This window comes from Neolamprologus multifasciatus, chromosome 18 (genome assembly GCF_963576455.1).
Source record: "Neolamprologus multifasciatus chromosome 18, fNeoMul1.2, whole genome shotgun sequence".
Classification (NCBI taxonomy): Eukaryota; Metazoa; Chordata; class Actinopteri; order Cichliformes; family Cichlidae; genus Neolamprologus; species Neolamprologus multifasciatus.
In genome coordinates this window covers 10489756-10515713 of record NC_140456.1, presented here as the reverse complement: position 1 = coordinate 10515713, position 25958 = coordinate 10489756, and the positions used below count along the sequence as shown (strand labels likewise).

General features: G+C 40.4%; 1 protein-coding gene and 1 long non-coding RNA gene across 2 annotated transcripts in view; both read right to left on the bottom strand.

The window, feature by feature from the left end:
- ak5 (adenylate kinase 5) overlaps positions 1-25958 on the bottom strand; it is a 118855-nt gene that overhangs the window by 48626 nt on the left and 44271 nt on the right. Inside the window, exons 7-8 of the mRNA XM_085141446.1 lie at positions 17109-17199; positions 11917-11990 (exon numbers count right to left, since the gene is read on the bottom strand). Coding sequence (XP_084997572.1) covers positions 11917-11990; positions 17109-17199 — 165 coding nt within the window. The remainder of the gene's footprint in view (positions 1-11916; positions 11991-17108; positions 17200-25958) is intronic.
- LOC146497383 (uncharacterized) lies at positions 63-11910 on the bottom strand. Its single transcript, XR_014870879.1, has 2 exons — positions 9755-11910; positions 63-9617 (listed from the first exon to the last, which is right to left on the bottom strand). It is a non-coding gene; the product is annotated as an uncharacterized LOC146497383 (long non-coding RNA).

Genomic DNA, 25958 nt, shown 5'->3' with positions numbered 1-25958 from the left:
CGCAGGAGAATTGGTGAGATATTGGCTGCCAAAGTTTGTCTGGTAGTTCACCTCAAAGGTAATGGGTTAGGCTGAGGTGAGGGCTGCGTGAAGGCCAGACATCATGCTCAAAAACAACTTGTTAATAGCTCCAGGTTTGTACACAAGGGAATTGTCATGCTGAAAGATTGAATCCTGTAGAAACAAGGCCAAAAACACAGGTTGTCCATATACCGCTGGTCATGCCCACAGCATTTGACAAAAGAACACAGAAAAAGTCTTCTTCTTCTTCTTCTTCTTCTTCTTCTTCTTCTTCTTCTTCTTCTGAACTGCTTGTCAGATGGTGATTCTGGAAATCACTCCTACCTCGACATATTTCTGATGTCCTACTAGTGTCTGTGCTTGACTGTTCAGCAACTTCCTGAAACTGACAACCTGATGTTAACACCAATTTTGTGGCATGATTGAAAGCGTTGTGAGGGAGAGCGAGGTCTCAAGGTTTGTGCTTTCCCTTTTTTTTTTTTGTTGTACAACTATTGGCGCTGTTCATGAGCAACAACATAGAGATGCTGCCTGAAAGTATAGACTGTTTGCCCCTATTTTAAACAGGAACCCAGGATGTTTTATTGGCTGTTCAGATTGGGTATAAACATATTTGATTTGCAACACTGTAGCTCAGACAGACTGTAAACCATGTTTTAGAAGAGATAAAGTATGTATTTGAAAAAGAGATTGGGCTGAGTGTCCCTACAGAGCAATCACATGGTGCTAGCCTTGAGGAAATGTCTCTCAGTAAACTGTGATGGCAGAGGAACGACCTCACGGCAAATTGAGCTCTAAAGCTGGCTAGAAAACTTTGTCACTTTAAGTGGATGCAAACTGCTTCAGCCTGTTAAAAATAATAAACTAAAATAAAAAAAATCCCAAGTGTCATTTGTGCAGATTTTCCTTTTCATTACTATGCTCCTCAGCTTCAGCCATCTGGATCACTCTGGCATGCATTACCTACTAATTACTCAAGTGCTACCATTATAATGTGTTTAATTCTTATGATTTAACAGTCCGATGAAGGCAGAAGCAGACAGGAACATTAAGACCTGAATAGGTGATGAGAAAAATGGATAAAATGAATACGCGAACACAGGTGACAGTATCGCAGGTGTGATACTTCTGGTATAAGAGCAGGGACCCTTTTAGACATTAATTTGAAAGTATAAGGAATGGAGATACACTGAGGTCATTATTCATATATACAGTCTGAGTCATTATTTTGGGACTGTTTGAGGGGCTGACACTCCACTGAAACTGCTCTTTTCAGTCTCTGTGATCATCTTGTAATGGTATCTGATGCAGGAAATTGTTCTGTGCTCATTTTGCTTGACCTCAGTGCGGCCTTTGATACTGTTGACCACAATATTTTACTTAATAGGCTTAAAGTTTTGGCTGGATCAGCACTAGACTGATTTTCCTCCTATTTATCTGAAAGGACTTCTTCTTCAAGGGTGAGAAACTCCTCCTGCTACACTGCTTGTTTAACCTTTGGGTTCCACAAGGTTCATTCCTGGGTCCCTTGTTGTTCTCTTTCACCATTCAGTCTTTTTCTGGCATTTCTTATCATTTCCATGCTGATGACATTCAGCTGGTCGTGTCCCACCAGCTGGATAGACTGTCCACCCTGATTGTTCATCCCGGATTAGTGATTGGCTCTCCAATAATTGCCTTGTTTTAAACTGTGACAAAACTGAGGCCATTTTTGGTTGTGAGCTGTAGTCTTCTCCTCTGAACTAGAGAAAAATGCTCATGCGTTTGTATGATTACACCTGAGTTATTGTAATGCCTTTTATGCTGGCTTAGACAAATCATCTCTGTCACACTTCTAAGCGATACAAAATGCTGGTGCCAGACTCCTACACACTTCAGCAAGCAAGCTTGCATAAGACTGATTTTATTCTCTTTACATTGGCTCTCAGTTGATTTTGGAATTTAAATTCTCACACTTGCATGCAGAGCAGTAAATGGACATGCTCCGGACTACTTATCTCAGCTTCTTGTGAAACGCACAGTTGCTCATTGTCTAAGGTGTTTTGGTTGTCCCTTGTATAAGACTAAAGCTAAGGAAGAGCCTAGCACTAAGGCTCCAGATCAGTCTACCATTCCAGCTCGGATCAGCTGAGTCTTTGGAGTCTTAAAAAATCCATTATTTTTTTATTTATGTTTTTAATTATTTTTACTCTGTTTTAACATGGGTCACTTTTGATATTGGGTTGTAACTGTTGTTCAGCCCTTTGTGACTTTTATGTATGTGAAAAGTGCTATTTAAATAAATGTTCATTAGTTCATTAAATATTATCAGCAATTACTACAGGTTGAGATGAAGAAATTCAAATGAATAATTTCAAAAGGACACAGGAAACTGTAAGTCAGTCAAGCACCTGCTTGTAGGAGTGTAAAGAAAAAAACAAACATGTAAATCAGTTTTTGCTCTTGAGCTCCTCACTAGTGTTTTGTTGGCAGTAGAAACTATTCAAGTCTTGACTCAACACATTTAAAAAAAGACAATTGTCTCTAGTCTAAACAATACATTATATGCTTAATCACCTCCATACTTTTCTTCAGTTCCCACCAAAAGGCATGTGAATGTGAGAAAACTGAGCCTCCAACCTCACATTTGAGAGAAAAACATTGAACATTGTCTAACAGGTGTATCACAGATCCTTAGTCAAAAATGTTACTGAACCAATGTTACTGAATCAAACACACAGGTTCAAATATCTGCATGAGGTCATCATCCTACAACACAAAAATACGAGTGGTTTATAAGTCAGTCAGATGTAATTAGAGACTGTCCTTTCAAACAAATGACCTTTAGTAACCATACGCCTTTAGCACACACCTTTAGTTGGAGCCACAAATCCAAATAAGAACACAGTGAGGGTGGATGCTGCCTGTTTTCTGTGTCTAAACAGCAATCAGTGGTTTTGCATTTAAAATTGTGTAAATCATTCCCTAACTTTGGCAGTGTGACGAAAGCATCCACACATTATCAAATTAGTAATTTTAACTGAAACCGTGATTTTTTTTTTCTCCTAAACCCAGCAGATTGGTTTTAAACCTAAACCAGACCTTAGCCTGAATTTTTTTGTATTTTTCAGCAATGATTTTAAAGTACTGATAAAAGCTAAAATAGTTGCATGTTATACATACAAAATTGTGCCTTTTGGATAAATACATGTTAGTCAATTTGATTTAACTTTAACTTCTTTATATTTAATTCTTTATAACTTGGTGTACCTAAAGTTTATTAGAACACAACAACCTTTTTTCAGTCTATGAAAACATTATTTGGTTTGGTTATTAATAGCAAAGCTTTCTTTCATTTCTTACACCCTAAGGTGAACTGCTAAAGTCTCAGTTGTTACCTGGATTTCATGTGAAACATACTGTATTGTTCAATTCTTAGAGAAGTAAAGTAAGATGAGTTGTTCTTGTGTTTTATGGAGCAGTTTGCAGTGCGGAGAGTCGTAGAGAGATTGGGCTGCCTGCCAGGAAACACATCAGAAAACAGCTAAACATCAACTGCAGACTGTTGACTAAAGGAAGGATGACTTCTCTTTATGTTTCCATCTATTACTGGTTCTTGACTTCACATTGCTCTGTCGCCTGGTTATGATTTATACGTTTGGCTTTTTGCGGCGAGGTCAATGTGAAGCTGAGAAGAGCAGAGATGTGACGTAAAGTGAAGGAGAGCACTGTTCGTGTTAAATAAATGCCGTCAGTGTGGAGGAGTGCTGGGTGTCAACGACAAGCCAGCTTGGCATGTGGGTACACCAACTGGTCTGATGACTCAGAGAGAAACACATGCACAGCGAGCATTGAGTCCACGTGACAGAGATGAAACATGCAGGTAACCACACACGAGCCGCTGTAAAATCCAACAACAACAAGACAACAGTTTTTTTTAAATTCTCATGATGTGAAGATTGTATGTTATTGCTAGATGTCACAAACATATACTCCTACACAAAAATCTCAAAACCTAAAGCTTGTGTCTGTATGAGCAGCTCTATGAGAATCTTCACTGTGCACTACCAAATATAACTGTCAACCGATGTTGGAAAGGCATCTGGCTTTTTCTTAGATCCTTATAAATGAGGCAAAAACTAATATAAAACATCCACCTGAGTGTGGGACGTATGGAAAAGTCATGGTGTCCCCCAGCAACCTTTTATTATTTGTACATAAAATATGTCTGTAAATTATACTTTACGCTAGGGCTGTTCGATATAACGATATATATCGGATAAAAACGTCTATCGTTTCATTTTACGCTATCGTTTGTTTCGTGGAGTCGCGAAATAAACTGTTTACGGCAATATTTTTTCATCGTTTTGATGGTCACTGTAGTGGCTATATTAATTTCTTAAAGTTCTCTCTTTCTCTTATATTTAATATAACCACACTACAGACGGACAAGCGCCTGTTTTTATGCGTTGTGGTTAGCAACAACGACGGTAACAGCATCGCATGTCCGCTTGTTTATGTTCCACATAAACCTTTCACAATAAAGCTCAAGATCCTGTTGAGACTTTTCAAAATAAACTGAATAACGTGAAAGAGCAGATTATTTACGGATGAGAATTAAAAAAGAGCCGCCTGGTGCTAAAAAATAAACCTTAGACTCAAACGTTAGAACAGGCGTTTCCCCGCAGCACGCCGTGTAATAAACACTCACAAAGAAAACCGCGGCCTTTACAACTTATGTCTAAAAATGTATCGTTTCATGCATCGGTTAAAACACTAGACTCCAGGTACACCACGCCCAGCTGGAAACACTTCCCGCAAGTCGAGCTGCCCGAGATTCACAGAATTTATAGAAGATGTTACATTTTTGTGATTTATATCGTTATCGGGATGATAGAATTCTTATATCGGGATATGAGATTTTGGTCATATCGCACAGCCCTACTTTACGCAATGTCATGACACGTTTGACTGACAAGTACAGCAGAGGCTGGTGATGAGATTTGGTCATGAAACAAAGTCTGGGACAAATTTATATTTTGATCTATTGATGCCACACGTGGAAAGTTAAGAAATGAATAGATACAGTCATGTATAACCAGTTTTCACAGTACAGCATTGCTGATTCCACAGGAATTACTGTAAGAGTATAAGAAGCAACTGGGTGCTGCTAGCCAAATTGCCAGCCTGTGTGAGCAGCTCTGTGAAAGCGGTTGGTCAGACTGTGCAATGCTCGAGAATACTTTGGAAAAAAAAACTGAACAATTATGGCTTGTTTGGAAGAGTTTCAAGGAGAAGGCCTCTCATTTCTAAAATGAACATGGAAGCATGGCTTAGGTTCACAAAGTTGCACAAACTTTGTACAAACCACCGAACAAACCACAAGACCTCTGGAACAATGCCCTCCGGATGGAACATTCTATTTGTGAAGATAACTAAACAAAGCATAACAGCAAATACGTAATACTAACTGTCCAGCAAGGTCGTGAAGGGATGATGATTTGGGCTTATTTTGTGCACCTTGGAGTCACTGAGTCCACCATGAACTCTTCTGTATACCAAAGTATTCTAGAGTCAGCGCATTCTGAGCCATCTGTCTGACAGATAGAGCCTGGCTAAAGTTTAGTGAAAGTGCAACAGGACAATGATTCCAAGCACAGCAAAAATAAGGTTTTGCAATGGTCCAGTTAACTGAAATGGTGAAGCAGGACCTTAAGAGAGCTGTGCATAAATAAATGCTCTCCAACCTCAACAAACTGAAGCAACATTGTAAAGAAGAGTGGGTCAACACTCTTCCACAACCACGTGAGAAACTGATAGTTATACAGGAAATGATTACTTTGAGTTAATGATACTAAAGGTGGAGCAACAAGCAAGTGAATTACGGTACTCTTTTTTTACATGATGGCAGACAGACATGCAGATAGATGGATAGATATGTAGGTAGGTAAATGGATGAAACCAAACAAAAAAGTGAGAAACTACAATATTGAAGTGACAGTCTAAGACCTGTCCCTGTTAGAGGATGTGTGCAATGCTTACTAGGTGAGGTAAGTTAAGCTGCAGGTAGTCTGAAGGGTTGCTACCATACAGACAAATAGTACAAGAAGCAATCATATAGATCATCATCTGGATAGATATAGATCATACAGATAGAGAAATGTTCCTCTATGGAGCAATATCTATATAGAAACTGTCAGATTTACGGTCAGATTAAGAAAAAATTGCTACTGCAACCAGCATCAAGAGACTTGGTGCTGGTTTGTAGAGTCATGGCAACAAGTCATTGTCTCTGTCCCTTTCCCCTTCTGTGATGTGGGCTATATGCTCCTCAGTATCTCAGTGGTGCAGGACAGCAGCTGCAGTCTGTTAATGATACACCGTGCTGGGGATGCTGGTTGTTGCCTGTGATGGACAAAGGTTTATTGCAAATTTGTGCAAATTCCATGCCCACCATGGCGCCTGCTCTCTTAACGGCCTATCTATTCACATAACATCCCCATTCTTATTGTTGCCTCCGCAGCAAACCGCTGTGTAGAGGACAACACTGGAAACTTTTGACTGGAAGCTGGAGTTTACCGCCGATGTTTATTGACCCAGTACAGCCTGCTCTGCCGCTTCCAAAGTGGCATCCGGGCTGACATCATCACGTCTAGATGCGACCCCACCAGCGGGGCTCAAAATCCCTCAGACGAAACAGGATGATGACTTTGTTAGCAGCAGCAGAGGATGCCTCTCCATCCGTCTTCATTTCTAAAACCAATTCCCTCACATGAGACTCTCTTCATGAGTCATCTGTATAATCTAATTAAACTGTGGCTGTCATCTCAGCTTTTCAAACCACAGGACCACAATACTGAACTGTCATGTTGATTAACAGATACGATCACATCGACTGAGGAATGATTGTCCTGCGCATAATAATGATGAAAGCAAAAGACGCCATTAAACACATTTCACCTTTAAAGAAACCAACAGTCACCGCAGTAATCTCCTCTAGTTCCCTTAACACGCCTTGCAGGGATCGAGCTCCGTTAGATCATGTTAGAAGTGTTCTTGTTACTTTTGTTGTGTAATTAACAACTGAGGTGAAAGAAACATCTAATGCTCATTTTAAATTAGTAGTGCTCTTGTCAAACTTTTCTCATTTGCAACAAGCTGAAAAGTTTTGATCGTTGTAACGATGCACACGTCTGCAAGAGGTTACCAATTTAAAAAGCGGGCTCTATTGTATAATGAACCATGTTGCTTCAGTACACGATATTCCATATTTGTGCATGTCAGGTCTATTCTTTTAAATGTTTTTGGCCTTTATCAGCTAAAACTATAATAAATATGCTAAATATGAAAGTCTGTCAAGACATCTCTAACCTGGAGATAGCTGTGTTTGCAACATAGCAAATATGCAGATGAACAGTGGAGACTTGTGGTTAAGGCTGCTGAGTAAGTTGAAATGTTTTGTGTTTTCATTTTTTGGCTCTTGAAACTGTAACTGTTTCCTCCAAGCTGACTACGTCGGCTGTGAGCTTCAAACTTTTCAAAGCAGATTTTCCAACATGTTATGATCAAAACGTTTTCTTTTTCTGGACAGTACCCATTTAATGTCGCTGACTACATTTCTAAAAATCCCCTGAAAGGAAATTCTTTTCTGAAATACTTGCATTCTCCTCCGATTCATGTGAGCAGATGCTGTGTCTCTCTGCAAGCTCAGGGTTATGCTGTGCAGATACTACAGAAAAGAAAGATGATGCGAGACCTTAGATGATGCAGTTATTGCTCATTACAACCTATTACATAAGGCCGAGCTGTGGCAGTACAGCCACTAGCTAGGATGTTATCTGCAGCTGATCTGTCTGGATGCACCGGCTGAGGCTTCAGCCGTTCGTTATATCCACTGTAAACAAATGTGCCACACTCAGAGTTTGGGACTGCTTTGCATACAACATTAGTCAGCAGTGTGTGCACCACCTCTTACCTACCAATTAAAACAATGCACATTTTATCTAAGCAATCACGCCGTTGCCATGCCTTTGGCTGTCTGACCACTCTAAGGTGAAAAGCAGCTCTAATAGATAGGAAAATATTTCAGTGCTGGGAATTTTTGCTGTTGTTGTTTTGAAATAGAAAAATTGCTCGAACATTTCTGTACAGATGGTCTCTTTCTGCTGTCCTCCCTGTGTAAAGTTAATCTGTTTTCCATGTTTATTTGTTTCTTCCTTATTTTATTTTGGTAGCTGTTCTGTGTGTCGTGTTGAGATTCATTTCCTCCCTGCATTATGTCATTTGTCTTCAGTTGTGTTCCCCACCTGTTTCCTCTGCCCTCATTACCTCTTGTATGTATTATCTCAGTCTTCTGTTGTCCTTTGTTGTGTTGTCCCTACAGTTGTGCGTCTCCTGACTCTGTGCAAAGTTTAATTCCTTGTAATTTCTGGGATTTGGATTCCCTGGCTTTGTTTCTTTGATGTTTTTGCATTTTTGTTTATTTTCTGGATTAACAGGATTAAAGGCTTGCTTTGAGTTTCATGCCTGTCTCGTGCATTCTGCCTTTGTATCTGGTCAAATTAATCGACCATTCACACAGCAGAATATGACAAAATGCTGAAGGAAACATTCACAGCAGTTAGAGGATTTCTCTGCATTTTTCACCAGTTTAAATAGTTTGATATAAAAGTAATCACATTTAATAGGTTGCATTACCTTGATGATGTAATTAAAAGTATAGCATTACTTATTACTGTTTACCAGGGTAACTACTAATCCATAGCACTCATAGCACAACTATGGCTAGTAGTCTACAGAGACACATCTAATACAAAGGTTACTGTGATGAAGCACAAAGATGTCCCACTGTAACCCTTTCTTCCCTTCTCATTTTGCTGTTTGCTTTTTGTTTTTCTGCTGTTATTCCTCCTAAAAATGATAGAAATAATATTTATATTATTTAGATGTGCCAGTAACCAAGAGTGATTAAGAACCTCAAACCACAAATTAGTACCTTAGAAAATATACCTGTACAGTAGGTGTCCCTCCATCATGAATAAATTAGAGATAGTCAGAAATAATTGGAGGAAGCGTCCAAGACATTTGACACCAGAGACCAAAAATAGCCACTCGATGTCTCCCTCGTCTGCAGCCTTCCTTCGTCCACACTCTAACAAAGTCTTTCTCCTTTTCATATTTGGGGGCACAAATATGGGCTGACAAGGTGGCACGGTGCCTTTGTTCGACTGCAGAGGCAGAACTGTGTCACCGCTTCACACAGGAAGGGTTAAATGGGAGAATCACTGACTTCAATGAGCCAGCAGCAATGTCCTTTTTACGGTTCCCTCACTGAGCGGACTTTATCATTGGTCTCGAAGCGACTACGTGACATCAGTGAATAATTATCGACCATCCTCACATGAAGTTCACTTTTGTCCGTCACGACAAAGATTGTTTTATTAGGAAAGCGCAGCTGGCCATGAAGCTCTGGAGACACTCAGCAGTATTCTGGCTCTCAGGTCTCAGAGAACCAGCTGTGAGAGTAATTCTGTTTGTGAGGCTGATAATGAGGATATCGATAATTTTAACTGTATAGACACTGTGTGTCTGGCTGAGAAGAACTTTAGGACAATGTACTAGGTCCATCTCAGACAGCTGATAAATGGACGTCTCTTAGACACCAGCCCTTTTTGTAGCTCCAGTGTTTGATGTTTCTTAGGGATGCACCATTTTCTTTGCTTATTCTTGGCTTTGAGTATTTCGTCCCTTGTACCCCCTTACAATTTGTTGTTTCTTTCAGTTCAGTCAAGACCATTATAGTTGACATAAAGTTTTCTCCCATCATAAAGACTCACCAATCAAAAACAATACTCAGGTAGGCTTTGGCATTTAAACAATGGTCAGCTAATACTAAGGGATCCAAAGTGTGTCAAGAAATTATCCCTGACACGCTTACACCACTGCCACCAAATTGGATGGATGTTTGTACCATATTCTGATCTTACCTTCTAAATGTCAGAGTAGAAATCGAGACTCATGAGACCAGACAAGAACCTTCTGACAGGAGACACCCAGTGTGGTCTTCTGCTCTTGTAGCCTATCTGCGTCAACGATGCTCTTCTGTTGCATATGGTTGTAATAACTGATTATTTGAGTTACTATTGCATTCCTATCAGCTTAAAGCAGATAGTTGAGTTGAGCTGAGTTGCCTCTATGCGATTGGCTAATTAGATATTTGCGTTGAACAGTAATAAACTAATAAACCAGCAGCTAAGTCTACATTGGATTGTATGGCTCTGTTCATATGTGTCTGCTTATAACAAGCCAATTTCCTCACTTCATGGCTTCCATAAAGTGAGAAAAGGACTGCTTCCTTGAGGCAGGATAGCAGTGGTGAGGCCGTCTGTACATGAGGAAAAAGGGAGGTGTTGTAGCGATTAGTTACAAAGCTGATAGTAGGAACAGGAGCAACTTAAACAGCTAAAGTGACTTAAATATCGCACTCAATATATTTTGCAATTGGATGTTTAGAAGGGTATAAACTGGGCCATCAAGCGATTTGGGCCAGCACTGAGAATATCAGCTGTATCAGCTGATCCATCAGGACTGTGGGCTAGGTGAAATCTCCACAAGCCTGTCTGGATTCAGGCACTTTGCCCCATTCATCCTGAAAGATCCTGTCAAGCTTTGTTAGATTACAGCGATGTTGTTTGGGTCGCCTGAACAACATCGGTGGAGTGCACACTTGTATTTGAGGGGATTGCTAGATGTGTAGAGCAGAAGTACCAATAAGAGATGTAGAACTTGAGAAAAGTAGCAGCGCATTACAAAAGAGAATGATGACAGCGTGACAAACTGAAAAAAAAAACAGCAACAACTCAATTTTATTTTGGCTTCAGTTTTCACTCTGAGGGAAATTAAAGAGCTATCAACATGAAATGAAGTAAAGTCAATAGAGCAGGAGGCAAATATGTAACACAAATGTGTTCAAAAAGTTGCTGTTCTTGTTAGGTGAAACTGAAAGGTGGTGTAGCCAGTAGTAACAAGTAACAAAAGTAAAAGCTGTAGGTGGTGCTTTCCGTTTAAAAATACTTTGTTCCTGTTCAAGCGACCCCGGGATTTAAATCCCCCTGCTGATGAATCTTTACACCAACTTTACTGATGCTCCTGAAGAAAAATACAAAAGGCGTGAATAAAAACAGACTTTAAAACGTAAAGGTGTATCTTATTAAACAGGAGAAGAGGAGAGGGAGGGGGAAACTGAAAAAGCCTTTCATCCCACTATGAGTGAAATACTGCTGAGAAAAATACTCCCAAATCCAAAACAGCTGAGCAGCCAACAAGAAATGGAATCAGTCAGGAGCAGCTCCCAAGTGTGAATTCAATGGACTGAATAAATGTGAAGAGGTGTGCTGCTGAGAGAGTGTCTTTACCCAGAAAACTCTGCCTGGTTGGAAAACTTACACAACAATAAACAACCTCCATAAACACTTCAAAGGGAAAAAAAAGTTGGAAGAATGAAGTCAAAGAAAGGCGAACCGACCGAGAGAGACAGGCAATTTGTTTCCAGACATTTGGAGGCGGGAAATGAGATGGAGGTCAGGGTTACACTTTACTGACTGCAGGAGAGTGTGGAGGAATGAAGCTCCGTCTGAACGGCAGCCAAGCATTACACAACAATATTCACCATCTTGAGGCTTTTTCAGCGCTCAGCCATTCAGCGTTTCAGATGATGGGTTTACTGTTTGCCATTTCTGAAAATGTAATTTGATTCCATAATTTAGTATTTTACATATTTTATATTATTCATGTGAAAAGTTTTTTTTTTTAAACTTCTGCAAAACCCAGTGGAGCAGAAAACATAGTTATTGTTGAAGCTTTTAAATCCCACCAGAAAAAAAGTCAAACGGATAGTTTTCATTGTTGCGATCTTACCTCATCATCCTTACAGGCAACATCTGCCAGACTGCTTGTTTCACCAAGAAGACTGAGATCCAGCTCACTGGGACCTGCAGACAGAAAAACCCACAACAATCTTAAAAACGTCATTTGGTTTCTTGTTATTTATGTCACTGTGCATTAGATTTTTAGGCTGAGCCAAACAGTGATTAACATATCTCCATGTAAAATGTATTTTCTATTTTCTATTATTTTCATTACTTTTAGGTTTAAAATTATTAATCAGAGTCTTGATGCTCAGCAAATATTTAAGTCACTTTAGCTGTTTAAGTTGCTCCACTATTGGCATCATCAGGAGGGAATATAGTCTAATGTACTTTACTCACTTTGCTACATGAAAACCATTTGATGCAAGATTTTACTGGGAAACCTTAAATATCATAAACCTGGCAAAAAAAAGAAGAAATTAAATATTAATCTTTGTATATATGAGGTCTAATTTGCATCATCATTTTTGCTCTATCTACTACCTTTCACTGCTATTTTTGTGCAATTTGAAGTTTTCAACAGGAAAAACGACCATCACAGGAAGCGCCACGTAACACCAGCATCTTCCCTAAGATGGGCATTTATGCAATTTCAAACTTCCTAGAAGTTTTTCCTATAAAAGCATCCTGTGTGCAGGAACAAGCCAGATCTACAGAAGCTTCACTGTGCAACCCACATCCAATACTGGTGTGCACACAAGAGCGGACATCAAAAGCTGAAAAGTAAAACCAATGGAAAAGTGCCAGAAACTGAAGATCCTTGAATTATGATTCAGGCCTGTCTTCAAAAGTGAATCAGTTCCTATATAATCGCACATTAAAATGCAAAACTTTATCAATAAATGCTTCCATGCGCTTGGATTTTGTTAAGGCTGAGATTTACGGTCATGCCAGGTTTGACGCATTTGCACACAGGGGAAGCTGTCTGCTTAGCCTCACCTCTGTAAATTGATTCAGTGACCTAAATATTTAGTTCAAAGAAGGCTGTGTTTCTGTTTATTTGTATGGTATTTAGCATGATTAGCAGATGTCTGTATCAGTGCATTGTCCTTGTACAGTTTTTAGATGCTGCTTGCTAACCAAGCTTGTGAGTATTGGCTGATTACATCCTGTTTACCAACTCTTTTTCAGATTTGGTCATTTATAGGTCCAGCAGAAATAGTGACTCACAATATAAGGTCCACAAACATAACAGACACTACGTAAAATGTACAGTACTGCAAACACAGAAAAGTAAAAACTTTCCTCTTTTGTGTGACATGTGTAGATTTTACGTATATCACACACAGATTGCACAATCACAAGCCACTTTCATTTTTTGCAGAGGACATGTGCACGTCTGCATTTTGCATGTAACATAACAGCATACATCTAAGTTAATTTTGGCATCATAAACACCTAAACCTGAACAGAGCCTGAAGTTCCTGCTGTCAGAAAGCAGACAGGAGAAGATGCAGTGATAAATTCAAACACATGGCAACGTCATCCCCTTCCACAGTGGAAATGGGCTGTGAACAACACTTCCCCTCAACAGGGTTTTTTTTTTCAGTGCCTGCTGATTAGAGAACAGAGTTAGATTGTGTGATGATACAGCTTCAGACCGTCAAGTGGATTTGAGGGAGATGAGAATTTCTTAGATGCATTATGATAAACGGTTCACAATCTAAGAGCCGGCGACATGTCAGAGTGCATTTTACCCCTGCAAAGGGAGCGGCTGAGGTATGACTGTGTGGAGGGTTTTGTTTTGCTGTGGTGGAACCAGTGACGTGCAGGAGGTAGAGGCCACACTTGTCAGCAGCACTTGAGTCTGGCATGCATACATCTGCAGTAGAATAGAGAGTATGCTTAATATCCACTGGAGAGGACATTTTTCTTCCGTAATAATCACGTAGGAGGTGAGGCTGCGGGACAGCAGCGGCCTCCCCTCTCCTCCTCTGGTACTAGGAGCAGCAGATGGACTGAGCAGCAATCTTTAGATCTGACCTTAACTTCAGCCTATTTATTTTTAGCTTTCACTTGATCTTTTTGTCTCCCGCATCTTCTTCTACATCAGCAAATTGGTGCAGATTAAAGGCATCCGCTGATCCACGAAACAGTAAAGTTGAAGCGAAAATGCACACCCACGTGACCCGGAGATCTCTTTTTTCTTCTTAAGCGTGTTACAAAAATAAATCTTTCACACTGCATGCACTCCTCTTGCATTTTCTTTTGATTCCTGGGTTAACACCTACTGGGAGTCTCTGTCATGTACACACATATAAATGCATCTGAAAGGGCACATTAATTGTCGTACATATGCAATCTTTGTGAGAGTCTACTGGTAATATAAGATTTTTACTTAATAAAGATCCGATTCCTGCAAAAATCATTTGGAGCAACCATTTTTGAAGATTCTGCATGATTTGCATCGCTCAAGTAGTGCGAGGTACAGTTTCCCCCCTATTTCTGTTATTTTTAAGTTGTGCTGTGAAGCAGACTGCTCTCAAGTGTGCTGTGAGGATCAGTAGAAGTGTGTCACGCAGCTGTCAAGTTGCAGGAGGCAATTTTGATGTGAAGGATTGTGGGAATGTTGGCCTCCCTCAGTCATATTAACTGATTGGTCTTTATCACTCAATGTACAGATTGTGATGGAAAGCGGGCATATGGGTGGTCTGAGGGTCAATTTGACTTCAATTCCTCACTGCAGGCAAATATCCAGGAAAACTGGCAGTTTGATTGGTTGTCAAATAGCCAGTGCTTATAATCTGTCCCTTGAATCACTACTCTGCTTCCTGCTGTGGCACAGCTGTGTCTGAGCTATGTAACGTGATATGATGAATCACAGGTGTTAAGCTAGCAGATTTCCTAGTCAGTTATATTTATAAAGTCCCACGGACACAAGATGTTCTCAAAAGGCTTTGTAATCCCTGTAGCATACAACCCTCTCCATGAACCAGAGTCTCCCATCACACACTTCCACTCCAGTATTTCCAGTGCTTTATTTAATGGGTGGTTTCAGCTATTTTGCTTTTTTCTTGATATTCTCAAGAAGATGTCACAAACTAATATGGATCCATTTATATTTCTGGATCCAGGAATCATCAGCTTTTAGCTTCAGGAAACATTTTCAGTCTTGTCGCGACATACAATAAAAAACTACAAAGTAACAGAACCACTATTAACACATTTACCAACCAGTTTACCAAAACACGATTCAGTAGATTTATGCAAACTTTGCTCTACAAAAAAACCCGATGTGTTGTGTGGGCACATTTTATGTTAATAAAGCGTAGGTGTAAATTTGATAAGAGCTCTGCAAACAAAACCAGATACTTTTTGCCAGATCAATCCTGTGCCAATGGTAATATTTTTCTTTTAACCAAAACTTGTTGTTTATCACTTATGAAATCGGTGGAGAAACACCTGCAGCGCACTGACTGATCACACTGCACCTTTCACTCAAACATGATGTGTGTCCCGACGGGAAAGCGTCTCTGACAGTACATCGTCGGGTTTTACATAACATATAACCTGTAACTGTCTGAGTGCTCAGGCTGAGTCTAACCTTGTTGATTCTGTGTTTCTCACAAAGCACGGATAACCCTGCTTCACTGGTTGCTATGCCGACCTGTGTGGTAAGCAGGCAGCTGGTGGGTGATGTTTCTGGTTTTCACTTTTTTTCCTTCTTATGAATGTGGACTATTTTGGCGAAGCATTTCTGCACTGTGCACATGTACGTCTGGCCTGAGGATGTTTTTTAGAGGGACTGTAGGTATGATGGGGTTTGATTCAACTGCAGCCTTTTCATCATCATTAAAAATCTATTACTGTAAACATCGCCTTCCTCTTCATTATACAGCCTCACATTTGTCTCTCTGCCACACACAATTACTAGGTTTTGTTCACATGAGTAGTTAAAGTTGATTGACAGAGCTTCAGGCATCGACACTGTCTTAAGTGTTCAGTGTTGCTGCAAAGTACCCATTCATTATCAGACCAAATATAAAGCACGGTCACAATCCCTCCCACTGTTCCTGAGCAATATAAAACACTGAACGGTAATTCTTGACCTCTTGAAATTGGATTCAAAGATGAGCTGATGAGAAACTGTTGGTCAAACATTTGTGCCGAATATGAAAAGATTCCCTCAAGGCATTCCAGAGAAACTGCGTTGATAAAAATGGAGTGAACCATGTATTAGATTTTCTTTTATAATTTACACTTTAACAAAATGAAATAGAATAAAAATACACAGGAAATATCTCTAGCTTTAGTCTTCGGGCCAACTTGTTAACAGAAGACGCATAATGAGGATTTGGTGAGTGCATGTGTTTATTATTAAGACTGGAATATCTATCCCAGCAGTCATAAAGCCAGAGGCAGTGTGACCCTGGACATCACAGGGCTAATTCACTTCATTCATAAAAAGTTTCCCTTTTGATATAGTCATATATTTATTTAGTTGAATATACCTATACTTGCATTTTTGTAATCTCGTTAACTAATTCAGAGGAGGGTTGGTCTGTTAGTCAACTTTTAGCTTTCTATAATCCATAATTGTACATTAACAGTAATTTAAAACCAGTTGTTCCGCTAAGCGTGTTTATACTGTGAATTACTTTATAGCTTTAAATTAAAGTTAGCAAACGCTGTTTCACTAGTAGATCAATCAAAACCAAGCAAAGAGGGGGGTGATGATCTCAGGAAAATGACGATTTGGATTTTCCATTTGAAACGTTTTTTTCCAGGGAGCATGAACGAGAACAGAACATGAGTTTTTATATAAGCTGGATATTTTATACATATGATTTATTCGGCATTTAGCGCTTGCATTCATCTTTTTTGCAACACATAAACGTGTTTTAATTAATTATAAATGTTTTATTTGCCAAAACTACATGATCGCTAACACAGCCCATCCTTGTTGTCTCATTGGCAGTTTGATATGTTCATGAGGTTGGTTGTTTTCAATCCTGTTCCTCATTTGAGGTGTCAGATTGTAGGAACAAATCATGATAAAGACAAAAATCTGTCCCGAAGAGACGTATTTGTGATTTAGACAAGACAGGAGCAGTTACATTTATATTAATTGGTGCTGTTTACCTTCTTTAAAGGCTTATTGGGGATAATACTAGTTTTATGTGTGAACATAAAATGCCTTGAGGTGTCTCAGTGCTTTACAAAAACAAATTTTCTTCTTACCAGCTGCAGGCTCTTTGGAGGGAAACAGCTTATTGTCCAAAGTCATGCCGATGTCACAGAAGACCTCCTCCTCGTCTCGGTCAGCGTCCAACTGAAAGAGAAAAAAGTTTGAGCTTTCTTTGAAGATGACCTAAAACCTCTTTTATTTCTTCACACAGTTTGAGGTAGGGCTTCACACAAGTTATGACCTGAACCTGAAACGCTCTAGCCATACTCCGTCTGTTAATCCACTGTGACATCAAGAACGAGCCTCATTATAAGATCAAACATTAGAAACCAGCTCTGATGCTCAGAGCTACACTCTTGGGTCATTTGGTATTCAGCGTTAATAGCACTCGATTAATTAACTTTCCTTCTGTGTCAGCTGGCCTCTTTCAGATTATTCAGAGGCTGTCTGACTTTCTTTGCGCATACAGTACTCGCAAATTGACCATGAAGAATTTGGTTTGTGAGTGAACTGGAAGCTGACTGATGCAGACTTCTCCTCCGATCCATTAATCAGCTCCTCGGCTGTCCTTCTGCTCTCATCAGTGCCGATGACAACCAGCTGAAAGGCAAAAGGCCACTTTGTGCAAGCGAAAGCAGATAAATATAAACACGCAAGACATGACTGCTCTCAGTTTTGTGATGCGACGCCTTCAGGTCTTTGACTCTGCAGAGTTACTCAAAACTCAATGAAGACATTAACGACTGTCAGCGGCGGAAGTAGTGGAACGACAAGATGTAAGATAGAGATGCTGCACGACCAACAACTAGCTTCCTGCTGAGGTTACCATGGTAACAACCTAAAAAAAGAGGCCTGTGCCTGTTGACTGCTGCGTGGGAGAGTCCCCCGAGTCCCCTCAGATTGAGGATTCCTCAGAGAGCGTGGCATTCAAAAGCCTTCTCAGAAATCTCCATGTCATGAATCACAGCAGAAAAGTGGGTGCTGTTACACTGCAGCGTCTTTAAAACCAGCATTTGTTCTGACACCAACAGAGACGCGCCGTATAATCCATTTATACTTACAAGGAGCTCCCTGGGACTCTTCAGAGAGACTGTTATTTTTCAAGGACAGATTAGAGGCTTTGACTTTTTGGGGGTCTTTTGACTAATTATGTGACTGTTGTTACCTTGACAGTCAGGAGGAGCCAGTTCAGCACACTTACATTAGACTGGCAGGCAAACATGGTTCATCCAGCTATCTACTTCCCAAAACTTCCCAAAGCACCCTTACTGACTAACCCCAAGGATACTTCATTAAAACACTTTAATGGTTAAAAACAGCCCTCTTCCAGTTGCTGCAAATTTGTTAACCGCACATCTATGATTCAAATCTCCTGCTCAGCCCAGTCCCAAAGACTGGATTAAGATCTGGTGACTGTGAATGTCACTTGAGTACAGTAAACTGATCATCATGTTTAAGAGCTCAGTTCGAGCTTTGAACTGATTTGACATGGTGTGTTGTCCTGCTGGAAGCGTCCATGAGAAGATGGGTACACTTTGGTCATAAAGGGATGGACACTATCAGCAACCATACTCAGGTAGGCTGTGGTGTTTAAATGATGTGCAGTTGGTACCAAAGTGCACCAAGATAATGTCCCCCACAGATTATACCACCACTGCCAGCAAAAGCATTTGATATGATGTAGGATGTATCCATGCCTTCATGGTGTTTACTCCGAAGTCTGATCCTACCATCTGAATGTTGTAGCAGAAAGTGAGACTCATCAGACCAGGAAATGTTTTTCCAGTCTTCTCTTGTCCAGTTTTGATGAACCTATGCAAACACATACTGTGTGTTCAGAGGTGGCCCCCAGAATAATTTGGTTTTAATGACTGGTTATCTGAGTTAATGTTGCTTTCCCATTGCTTTAAGCAGTCTGGTCATTCACCTGTTGACCTCTGGCACCAACAATGCTCATTGGATATTTTCTCCTTTTCTAAACCCTAAAGATGATTATGTGTGAAAATCCCAGAACATCAGCAGTTTCTAAAGTACCATCCTGTCTGGAACCTATAAACATGCTACAGTCAAAGTCATCTAAATGGCTTTGCATCCATATTCTGATGCTCAGTTTGAACTTCAGCAGTCCTTGATCATAGAGTTGCTGCCATGTGATTGGCTGATTAGATATTTACGTAAACAAACAGCTGAACAGATGCACCTAATAAAGTGGAAATTGAAAATAAAGTTACTAGGGTGCAAATAATGTTTGAATTAAACCCATTAAAGCTAGTAAATATCTTCTTTAACCCAGTGTCTCTTCATCAAGCAGAGGACATGACTCTTCTTAGACTTCCTGTTTTTTTATTCTGAAACTGCTAAAAATGATTAATGAGAATGAAGCGTGCACCTCTCCCCATTAATAATCAAAATCAATGCTGCTAAATCCCAAACAGCTGTATCCACACTGAAATGTCAGGCAGTAAATCACTTTTTCCTTTTGTCCGCAGACAACAAAACAAACCTAAACACAACATAATGCTATCAGCTTTGCTACGTGGTTGGCTGCTCACTCATTTGTCACATAAAAATGGGATTTAAGACATTTGACTTCAAACTTGAAAACAGCATTGTTTAGTGTGCTAGCAGGCAAAGGGCTACAATTACATGGAGCCCGTTCGAATGTTTGTTTTTTTTAAACTTAAACAGCAAAAAGTGATCAGTCATACTGATTTTAAATAATGAGACAAAAGCAACTGGATACCACCTCTTTTCATGTTTCTGGCTACCTTTTGCTTACATGATGCCAACTATTCAGATGTAAGGATTAAAGGATGCTTTCTTTTTTAAAGCTGCCAGCTTTGAAACTGATCTAGTCCTCTCCGCGTAGTTAAAAAAACAAACAAAAACAAAAAAACATGCTCTTAAATAATTAGAAATGAGACAATATTTCTAATTAGGGCCTGGAGCCTGGGGCTCGCTTGGGCCACTTCGGAGGTGGGGTGCCCCCGGCCTCTCGGCCTGGGGCTCGGTCACTCAGGCACAGCTGGCTGCCGGCGGAGCTCACGGGCACGTCACTGCAACCCCCCCTGGCTTCTGCTCCGTGGCTGCTGGGTGACCCCTCATCTGGGACTCTCCTCAGCTCTTTCTGGGACAGTGGCACGGCTGCCCCTCTGTTGGTCTTCCTTGGTCTCTTGTGTTCTGGGGGCCTCTGGATGTCTGGAGTTTTGATCTCCTCCATACCTGCTTCATGCCCTGGAGGACGGGGCAGTGGCCCCCCACACCCTCTAGCAGATCATTACATGAGGGAACCTTTTAAGAAAACAAGCGCGTCCATGCTCACAGGTGTACACACGGGTGATCACACACACAAACCACACCCTTTTTGGCTCCTACCTCAATGCACACTGTGCTGTCGATCTTACGTGCTGCACAATAATGTTTAATATTTAGTATTTACTGTCATATTCCCATATATCATTGTGATGTTGTTTATTGTATTGCTCTCGTTTTCTTCTGCTTGTTTTCTTTTTTTCTTTCTCAACAGGTGATCCAGGTGATCGATATATGCATTTTTTTTTTCTTTTTTTTTTCTGCTTATTCTATTGGTTTTTGTTTTTTGCCCTTCTCCCCCGTTCCTCTTCTCAACTGTTTTTCTTTCCCTCTTTCTTCCTCCCTTTTCTTTCCCCCAGTCAAGTCTGTCCCGTATTCAGCAAGTGAAAATAAAATAAAGAATAAAAGGTGAATCAAATGGACCATTACGGCAAAGCTGGGATGGTCAATTTGGTAAAGAAAATCCGTTGGGCATCTTTCTTCGCCTTTAGACAATAATTCTGATGGCAAAAGAGCCAAACGGGACAGGCAAAAAAAAAAAAAAAGAAAAAGAAATGAGACAATAAAGAGTTATGATGCTGGACAAGAACAGACAGCTGATGAGGAAGACAACCCCGGGCATATTCATCACTTTTGTGCATGTGACACTGCTCCAATTAAATTCTTTTATGCAGATAATCACGGCCACCGTCAGTCAAACCTGATCAATCAACAGATCAACGAGAGAAGCTGAGTGCCAAATAATCATCCAAAATTACCTCGAGGTTCTCGTTCTCTTTAATTTACAAGCTCGACAAAAAGCCAAAAATGTCTTAAAAGAACGTTTTTGCAATAACTGCTGACAACTTTCTCTTAAAGTTGCAGTTATCTGTGAGACAGTGTTTTAATTTGCATCTAACAAAAATAGCAGTGACAACAGCTCACTGCAGCTCTGAAGCCAGCTCTTCATCTGGACCACGGTCAAAGCCAGATTCTTGGTAAGCCTACCATCATCCTTCGCCTCCTTCCACTTCAGTCATCAGCTATTTGATATATTTGAGCCTTTGTTTTCATGTAACACTCCTTCCCCATCCGCCTGCCTGCATCGCGAGGCTTTAGCATTTTTTGCTTATTACTGTAGAAGCTCCAAAGCTTCTATATACAAGAAATGCAAAAAAGGTACTCAAGATAGTCCTTGTGTATATATGCTCTGAAGGGGGCTGAAATTCTACCTGCATGTACATATTTTTTCATAAATTTAATTGCTGATCAGAATCAGAATACTTTATTAACCCCAGAGGAAATTATGTTTTCCCAGTTGCTCCAAGACAGTATCAAAGAGAGAGCCAGAACAGAAACATCTCTTGAAGTACATCTAAGCAGAGTTCAAGGATAATTTTCCAAATCTCAGCTTCTATAGTGTGCAATGGTAAATGGTAAATGGCCTGTATTTGTATAGCGCTTTTACTAGTCCCGCCTAGGGACCCCAAAGCGCTTTTACACGTCCAGTCATCCACCCATTCACTCTCACATTCACACACTGGTGGAGGCAAGCTACAGTTGTAGCCACAGCTGCCCTGGGGCAGACTGACAGAAGCGAGGCTGCCATATCGCGCCATCGGCCCTTCTGGCCAACACCAGTAGGCGGTAGGTGAAGTGTCTTGCCCAAGGACACAACGACCGAGACTGTCCGAGCCGGGGCTCGAACCGGCAACCTTCCGATTACAAGGCGAACTCCCAACTCTTGAGCCACGATCGCCCATAAACTGGAAATCCAGCATTTTTAAATGAATCCACCCCTAAGGTTGTTTAGAAAAAGCTTGATTTTAAAGGGATTTTATTCGCCATCCATCATGTTATCGATCACGTCTTCAGCTGTTGTCAAAAATCTCTGTAAGGACATGTTTTAGCTTCATGTACTAAAGCAACGAGCTGCACCTTTTACAGATATGAGGTGAAGTAACAGCCTTCATCTATTATCTCGGTGAAGGTGGATTAAAGGAAAGAGATGAATCAGAGTCCTCCAAAGCTCTGAGACATCTTAAAGCAGATGCATCATCTACTCTCTGCAGCTTTTTTGTGCATTTGGCCAAATCTGTTTAAACAAATTCACATGAACCTCTTCGAGAGCTCAAAAGACTCCCTGTACTTCACAACAGTCTTTTCGGAAGTTATGTAAAGTTCAGTGTCATCACTGGATGACAGCTTTGATATAAATAGACATGAAAGGATATATAAATAGATGTGATTGGCTGAACACTATTGTCATGTGACCCCATCTCGTCTCCAAATCTTCTATTTCAAGAAAAATGAACAAATATATTTTGCCCATCTTTAGAGAGACTCAGGAAGGAGAATTTCGATGTCTTGTTTGTGTATATCTGCATGGCACCTAACAGCATGTGGGAAGGAAGCAGGAGCTGAGTTCAGTCAGGGAATACGTAATTAGATCGGTCCGTTTTCCTAGAATGACAAGGCAGCTTCAGCCGAGGACCCAACAAACAATTATCTCTCCTCACAGCAATTTCCGATAATGGGCGTTTTTGTGGAGTTGTTTGTGTGTGTATGTGTGCGTGTATGTCTGATAATTGAGTCATCCGACATGCTAGGGGATAAAAACAACTTTCATTCGCAAACATCTAAATGTCATGTTTTAGATGAAAATCACAAACACTGCATTCAGGAAAATGACATCTCACATGCGAAAAGTGTACGTCAGAGGTGCCAGAATGCAGGGCAACAAAATTAGGAGTTAAGTCAGTTAAACATGGAGAAATTAACGTCCTCGTAAGCGTTTGTATCGACAAATCAGTCATTCCTTTTCAGCGATGTGGAGAAGTGACTCACTGCGATTATTCTTTTGTCACGCTATTCATTCTTACATTGGACCTGACATTTAAAGTGGAATGATTGCGTTCACGCAAAAGGCTTCGCTGTGCAAAAGCAATTAAGCCTCAGAGATTATTATATTCATCAGTCAAGAAAGTGTGGAGTCCATCGGATAGGATAATTATTGAAGAGGAGAACAAATGTTCTGGGTTTCAGTTTATTTTGTATTCCAGGTCCTTTTGTTTTCTCACCTGCCTTATGTTCCCATGTCTGGTCCAGTCCCATTAAGTTAGTCCATTCCTAGTTCCTCAGTGTTTAGTCCTTTGTTCTTGAATCCTTAGCTTCCTCTCTTTGTTTAGTGTTTCTAGTTTTAGATCGTCTTAGTTTTACTTGTCTGGGTTCAGTTCTCAGTTTAAGTGAATTGTTTGTATTCTCTCCCTGGTTTTAGTTATCATGCGTCCCCTGTGTTCACAGTTTTGTCTGTCTGTGATTCATGTTTGTCCCTTGTCTTGTTTTCCCCTGTAAGTCTCACCTGTGTTCCCGCCTGTTGCCCCTCTGCTCGTTATCTTGTATTCATTGTCTGTGTCACCATCTGTTCATTATCCTCCCTCATAGCTGTGTGCTCCATCCTCTGTGTTCCCGTGTTCCCTAGACATGCATTTTCCCTAGATAGTGTTTGTTGAGTGCATTATTTTGACCTTGTTTGAACACCTAGCAATAAAGGCCCGAGTTCTGCATTCCGGTCTGCGACGTGTCCGCAACACGGCGCTTCATGTTACAGATAACCCCCTGTGAGCAAACAGTTGGTGACCAAAGGAAGGAAAAACTCCCTGGTAACAGGAAGAAACCTGAAGCAGAACTACCTGGATGGGGTAGTCATCATCTGCAACCCGATCAGGTGTTTCTAACTCATAACCATTTGCTGCTTTTCAGGAAACTGATGTTCAGTCATGTTTGAATGTTTTGTCATATGTGTTATGAGCTTCAAGGTTTACACATTTGACTAACAAGCAAGAGATCCTTGGGAAGAAACACAAATAATTTCGGGGAGGCGTTAGAAAAGGGCATCTGGTGTAAAAAATCTACCAAAATCAAACATGCAGAGCTGACTGCTGTGGAGACTCTGTGTAAATAAGGGTGTGTGTGGGTGTGTTACTGCATACTTTCCTTTTCTTAGCATACATCTGTCTCCTTGTCTGCCAGAGCCACTCATTGTCCCTCTTTCACTTTAACCCTGCTTTATTTTGAAGTTTAATTCTTAATGTGAGTTATGGAGTTTTCCTTCCTTTGTTCTTTTTCCTTGCCTTGTTATTGCCTCGTGTTCACACGTGTTGTATGAGTGTTATAATCCTTCTTCCTGGGTTGTTCAAACCTGAAAACGGTGCATGACTTTTGCTACAACATGGTAAATGGACTGGTTCTTATATACCGCTTTTCTACTCATCTGGGCACTCAAAGCGCTTTACACAACTTGTGCATTCACCCATTCGCACAAGCACATTTTTCTAAATGCTTTATAGCTAACATTCACACACATTCACACTCCGATGGATGCATCGGAGAGCAATTTAGTATCTTGCCCAAGGATATTTGGCATGCAGACTAGGGGAAGCCAGAAATCGAACCACCAACCTTCCGATCAGTAGATGACCTGCTCTACCACCTGAGCTACAGCCACCCCAACATGGTTTGATGACATTTAAGTTTGCCCTTGTCACCCAATCGGCAGTCTACATGGCTAAATTTTGGTAATAAAACAGGGTGTACAAAGCATCACCATTTCATAAAAAAAATATATATCCACGAAAATTTTGTCACTTTTGGCTGGTTTGTTAAAACATATCCTTGAGTTACCAGGTGATCCTATTTTCCTGTTGCCTAATTTTATTTGTTTGGAATATAATTTGAGTCATGTGTTGGATTTTTAGCTTTCCTGCCACCCTACTGGTGTGCTGCAGGTTTAGATATAGAGCATATTGTTTTCAGTCGTGCCTTGCTGTCCCTCTGGGTGTCAGCAGTTAGGTTGACTTATGAATTGCACCACACACAAATCTGAGCCTTTCCTTTCTGAAGCTTTCACCTGAGGAATGTGTGATATCATCATTTGAACTGTTATAAAAATGTAACTGAAATATATTTCATGTTGCACAAACTCCGCAAAAACAAATGTTCAAAGTCACACTTTCTGTGCTTGTTCTGCTCTCATTCAGCTTATAATGGCTGTGCTCAGTGGTGATGGCACTCATTCACTCAGTCCTTAATCTTCATGATTTAATCAGGCACAGGTGGACACATCAGATATCAAACATAAAGTGACAAAAAATTAATGAAGAATTTACATTTTGAATCTCAAGAGATTCGTACCCAATAATCCAGCATGTTAAAACTTACTGAATAACATTTTTAACTGGTCCCTGTCCTCACTCGCCACAACTTTATTAAGTTCATGTGTTCAGTGGCTTGCCAACTGAAATAACTAATTATTTTAGGCTTCTAAGCATTGGTTAAACCCCACAGCCTGAGTATCATTGCTAACACCTTCTGATGGCTGCTTCCAGCAGGGTAGTGTATAGGAATTTCTTTTACTTATGTATTAATCACATTATTTTATTGTATAATGCCTCGGTGCCACTGGATTTTAACATGTCTGTAAGTAGTAAGGAAGTTGGGAGAAGCAAACCACTCCACAGGAAGAATCTTTTGTCTCTTCGAGGACTCTGGGAGGTAGCAAGGGAGCGTGAACCTTAAGGTGTGAAACAGCTGTGTACTGCCTTTTGTTCCTG